General features: G+C 56.2%; 1 protein-coding gene across 1 annotated transcript; it reads left to right on the top strand.

Annotated features, from left to right (window-relative positions):
• Positions 1 to 732: 732 nt before the first annotated feature.
• Positions 733 to 2,290, top strand: NOG (noggin). The gene has a single exon (XM_014064539.2). The coding sequence runs from the start codon at positions 1,613 to 1,615 to the stop codon at positions 2,288 to 2,290; it is 678 nt and encodes a 225-aa protein (XP_013920014.1). The 5' UTR covers positions 733 to 1,612.
• Positions 2,291 to 3,773: the final 1,483 nt, after the last annotated feature.

The raw sequence follows: 3,773 nt of genomic DNA, 5'->3' as shown, positions 1-3,773 counted from the left end.
AAAAATCTACAGCAAGGAAGTATGCAATAGCACACCCTTTACAGGAAAACTGCATGATGTTATGTGAAGTTCACACAAGATTCAACATTCATTCACTCACTCACTCACAGGATTTGTATGGCTGTCCATTTAAAAACAACTCTATGCAGTCCCAATGTGGCAAAAAAACAAATGATTTCACTATACCTTTATTGTTAAATCAAGCTTAGTTTTAAATGGTACGTTAAAACCTTAAATAGATGGAACTGGATAATCTTGACGCTCTAAGTGACACTACCTTGCCACAATACCTAGGCAACAATGTTGTCTTTGGTTTGCATCTCTCGTTTACTTTTTTCCCCGCGAGGAAACAGCAGAGAGGGATGCGAGCTCAAACGGCCGCCAGCAGAGGGCGCACTACCTTCCTTCTCCGTCCCCGTCCCCCCCCGCCCCTTGACTTAGCATTAGCCAGCAATTTCACGCTTGGCGAAAGGCGGCGTTTGCAGAGCCCTTCTTGAGCTAGAAGCCAACTAGAATTACATCACGGGCTCAAGCGTGGAGCCGCGCAAATAAATGCAGCGGCAACCAGGTACTAGGGCAATCCTAGGGGGGCAAAGGCACGAGGTGAGCGACTTTGAGCGGCTAAAGTGAAAAAGAGGGCGTGAGCGGCTCAGAAAGAAGCCAGTCCCGGACGATGCACACGGAGCCTTGCAAGGTTGCACAGGCTGCTGTTCGTTGGAGCCGACCCGGCGGGGTATAAAAGCTGGCTGTGAGGCCGCCTTCTAATTCATAACCCAGCCGCAGCTAAGAGGGGGTGCCCGATTTAGCAGTGGCCAAGCCGCCTCGGATAGCTCTCCTCCGCTACGGGGAAGCAACTGAAGAAGCTCCCGCGAAAGAGCATCACTTCTCAGCCGCGCTTGGAGCTCGCCACGGAGAAAGTGGCTTCCTCCCCACCTTACTCCCTTCGGCTTGGGGTGGCTGGAGCGACCGATTTTTTGCCTCCGGGACTTCGGGGAGTAGCAGATCGTCTTTGCGTTTCTTTCCCCCAACCTCCCCACCACCACGCCCGCGAGTTTCCTCTTTTAAGGAGCAGGGCCTGAAAAGATCGAGTCGGTGGTTTCCATAGCGATGGGACCGAAAGTGCAGGAAATTTAAAGGCGCTGGATCCTCGCGCAGCAGACTAGCTGGTGCCAACGTGCGTGGCGGCGGCGGCGGCTCTCGCGAACTGCAAAAGAGACGGGAGCCGAATGGAAGTTTGCAGAGGACTCTCCTGAGCGGACACGACCCGAAATCCGGAGGCAGAAACAATTGCATGGGGCACCCCGGGCTTCTGATTTTCTGCACGGGGCTGTCGCCCTTCACGAGCACTACTACTTACTTCTAAACGGTGCTGGGTGTTTTTTTTGGTGTGTGTGCTGCTGTTGCCTACTCACCGGACCCCCGAGGAAAGGCGTTTGGGCAAGGAGTCTGCAGCCGCGGAACGCAAGCGGAGGGGGAAGACCCTCCTTGCTTGGATACCCTCCTCATATTCCCTTCTCCGGCCGATGCCTCTGCTCAGGCCCGCTTCTGGGTGAACCCTGTCCCCTTTCCTTTTCCCCTCCGTCCATCCATCCATCCCTCCCTCTCTCTGAGCATGGATCACCTTCAGTGGCTGGTGAGGCTTTACGCGTTGGCGGTCCTCCTAGGTTTCCGACTGGAGCAGGGCGCTTGCCAGCACTACCTCCACATCCGACCGGCCCCCAGCGACAACTTGCCCCTGGTGGATCTAATCGAGCACCCGGACCCTGTCTTCGACCCCAAGGAGAAGGACCTGAACGACACGCTGCTAAGGACCCTGCTGGGCAGCCACTTCGACCCCAGCTTCATGGCCGTCTCCTTGGCCGAGGACCGCCTGGGCGGGGACGACCTGGCCCAGCTGGACCTGCTGCTGCGGCAGAGACCCTCCGGAGCCATGCCCGGCGAGATCAAAGGCCTGGAGTTTCACGACGGCGGGGGTCTCCAGGCTAGCAAGAAGCACCGGCTGAGCAAGAAGCTCCGTCGAAAGCTGCAGCTCTGGCTGTGGTCGCACACCTTCTGCCCGGTCCTCTACGCCTGGAACGACCTCGGCAGCCGCTTCTGGCCTCGCTACGTGAAGGTGGGGAGCTGTTTCAGCAAGCGCTCCTGCTCCGTCCCGGAAGGCATGCTTTGCAAACCGGCCAAATCCGCGCATCTGACCATTTTGCGGTGGAGGTGCCAGCGCCGCGGGGGGCAGCGTTGCACGTGGATCCCCATCCAGTACCCGATCATTTCCGAGTGCAAATGCTCCTGCTAAGGCGGGGCGGGCGGGGGGGGGAGTAACGCGCGTGTGTGCCCTCCGCTCCGGTCACCGCCAACGTCCCCGTAGAAAACAAGCAAGCCAAGTATAACACCGTGCCTCTTGTTCTCACCGAACCGTGCCGGCCGCGATGCATGGGGGTTTGGTCGGCTTCAAGACGCTACGAAGCGCAAAAAAAGGGGGGGTGGACGTTGTTGGCTTCCCCCAGTTGAAACGTTTGCATCGCTCCGGGTTGCGCGCAAGACAGGAGACATTTTTTGTTGTTTTTGTGTTAAAAGACGGGCGTGCTTCACGAAAGACCCGGGAGAGCGAGAGCGTTCTTGCGCGCACCGGACCCCCCTGCCCTGCAGAGTCAGACCACCCAAACGCCTCCCGAAAGCAGGTCAGTGTTATAACGCGGACTCTTCTCGCCTGCTGTACTTTTCAGAGAGTCGATTCGCTCGGACCGTCGCAAATTGGAACTTTTCTCCACCCACCTCCCCGTCTTTAATTTATATTCCAGGGAAAACAAAAAGCGTTTGGAGGATTTAAAAACAGACGCTTCTCAAAACCTTTGGGGTGGTTGTTTTTTGTTTGGCAAAGACTTTTTTTAAAAAAAACAGGACTTTTAACATAAAACTTTTTTTAAATTATAAATGGAAATATTTTCCATTCTTTAGGAACAAAGTTTTCGAGCGATTTGCGTTGTGATTTTTTTTTTACGGACTTCCGAAGATGACGACTATTGAGGACTTTAAAGGGTTTTAAGACACGTTGTTACTGTTGTGTACATAGCGGGTTTGGTGGTGTTGTTTCTTTTGCCTTGGAACGTCTTTCGTCTTCTGTACGTGGAAGAGAGTTGGCTATTTATTCTTTATATTCATTCCCTTGTAGTCGAAAAGTTCAGCTCAAAATTAAAACCAACCACTAAAAGATCAAACCCTCCTTGGAGTCTGTGGGGCGCGGTTGGGGAAGGGGGGGGGCGCTGGCCGGAGCCGCGGAGGCGGAGTGCGGGGGTAATCGGCACGGCTCGTGAGGGGAAGGCAAACCCCCTTTTTTCCCTCAGCAGATCCACCTTTCTTGGAAGCAAATCCCGCCGGGTTGGATCGGCGCGACTCCCCCCCCCCCCCAGCCAACCCACTCGGGAGCGGGAGAAGAACTCTGGAAAGCGCGCTGGTTTGCTTGTTTGTTCGCTTCTCCGCCGCCCCGCATTTGGCCGTCGCTCCCAGGGGAAGGCTCGGGGCAGACGCCTTCGGAGAGACGGCGGCGGGAGGCGGGCCCCAGGCGGGGAGGAGGGGAGGGCGGGTGGTTGCCGCTTTGACATCTCATTTACCAGGAGCCACGTGTCTCTGACACCTACCCTTGTGGCCGAGCCCCGCTGAAACTCGAGCCCCGGCGGCGCGTTCTTTGGCGCTCGCTGCAGACAGTCGCCTATCCCGGGCACGGCCGAGCCAGCGCCCCTCTCCGCCTATCCGCCCCCTTTTCTCTTAACCCTTCGCTT

Source organism: Thamnophis sirtalis, unplaced genomic scaffold (assembly GCF_051295495.1).
Source record: "Thamnophis sirtalis isolate CommonGarterSnake01/CBP01778 unplaced genomic scaffold, rThaSir2_p1.2 scaffold_3, whole genome shotgun sequence".
Lineage (NCBI taxonomy): Eukaryota > Metazoa > Chordata > Lepidosauria > Squamata > Natricidae > Thamnophis > Thamnophis sirtalis.
The sequence above is the reverse complement of the archived record's forward strand: the minus strand, read 5'-3'. Positions and strand labels throughout refer to the sequence as shown.